The following is a 987-nucleotide window of genomic DNA, read 5'->3' as shown; positions in this document are numbered from 1 at the left end:
ATATTTTAAGATCTATTTCCTCTATTTTATCATATAAGGTTTTAGAATATTTTTTTTGTTTCAAAATATAATTTATTTTTACATTTCAATGGATGATGCTATTTGTTTGCTATTAGTTAAATTATATCTAATATATATGAAATGATATTTTTGAAAGTATAACAACTTTCTTAATTAACATGCTTTTTTTAGGTAAAACTGTTTACAGTATAAAACAAAGGGAGTATTTAATCATTTAGAGTATATATGCTATGATTATAAATAAAAACAAACACAAAAGCATATATTCATACTGCCTTTTGTTAACAAAAGGGGATGGTCACACAAGATGTTTCTCCTTGAGACTAAGAACAGTGTCTCTAAGGCTTGTTTCTGTAGGAGTAAACTCAATCCCCAAACTTTTCACCTTTTCTACATTTACTTTGTAAGTCATCGAATTCAAATCAATCTCTTCATTCCTAAAAAAAAGTTTATAAAAAGTTTGTTAGGCTTGTAGAATATAAACATGATTATTACTCAAAAAATAAAATAAAACTTACTCATGAGCAATACACAAATCAGGAAAGAATTCACGTAAGATTTTCTCAATCTCCTCCGTTGTGACAATCGGAGCATCAATGATGTATCTGCCTTTGGCTGAAGGAGTCTCGAGCGCCTTGATATGAGCTAGAGCAACATCCCTCACGTCCACAAGTCTATGATGCTTCCTATTAAAAGTGTTCTTACCTTTTATAAAATCTATAACCACATCTACTGAGAAATTAATAGTTAGTTGTAGGACTGGTCCAATAACGAGTCCTGGATTCATTACGACCAAGTCCAAGTTGTTGTCCTTGGCAAACGTCCATGCCGCATTTTCGGCCAAAGTCTTGGAGAGTATATACCATTGCTGGATACGAGAAAATAAAATAAAAAGGTAATTAATAAATAATTAATGCGAGTTCTCATAACTCATTGATGTGTTATAAGCACAATGTAAAAAAAAAA

The 987-nt window shown here is 30.5% G+C and overlaps 1 protein-coding gene across 1 annotated transcript; it reads right to left on the bottom strand.

Annotated features, from left to right (window-relative positions):
- Positions 1–162: 162 nt before the first annotated feature.
- On the bottom strand, positions 163–901 carry LOC106321973 (cinnamoyl-CoA reductase 1-like; the record flags this gene model as incomplete). Its single annotated transcript, XM_013760181.1, has 2 exons — positions 163–458; positions 540–901. Coding segments are annotated over 2 exons (501 nt in total), but the record flags the coding sequence as incomplete, so codon positions are not given.
- Between the last annotated feature and the right edge of the window lie 86 nt (positions 902–987).

Source organism: Brassica oleracea, unplaced genomic scaffold (assembly GCF_000695525.1).
Source record: "Brassica oleracea var. oleracea cultivar TO1000 unplaced genomic scaffold, BOL UnpScaffold04357, whole genome shotgun sequence".
Classification (NCBI taxonomy): Eukaryota; Viridiplantae; Streptophyta; class Magnoliopsida; order Brassicales; family Brassicaceae; genus Brassica; species Brassica oleracea.
The sequence above is the reverse complement of the archived record's forward strand: the minus strand, read 5'-3'. Positions and strand labels throughout refer to the sequence as shown.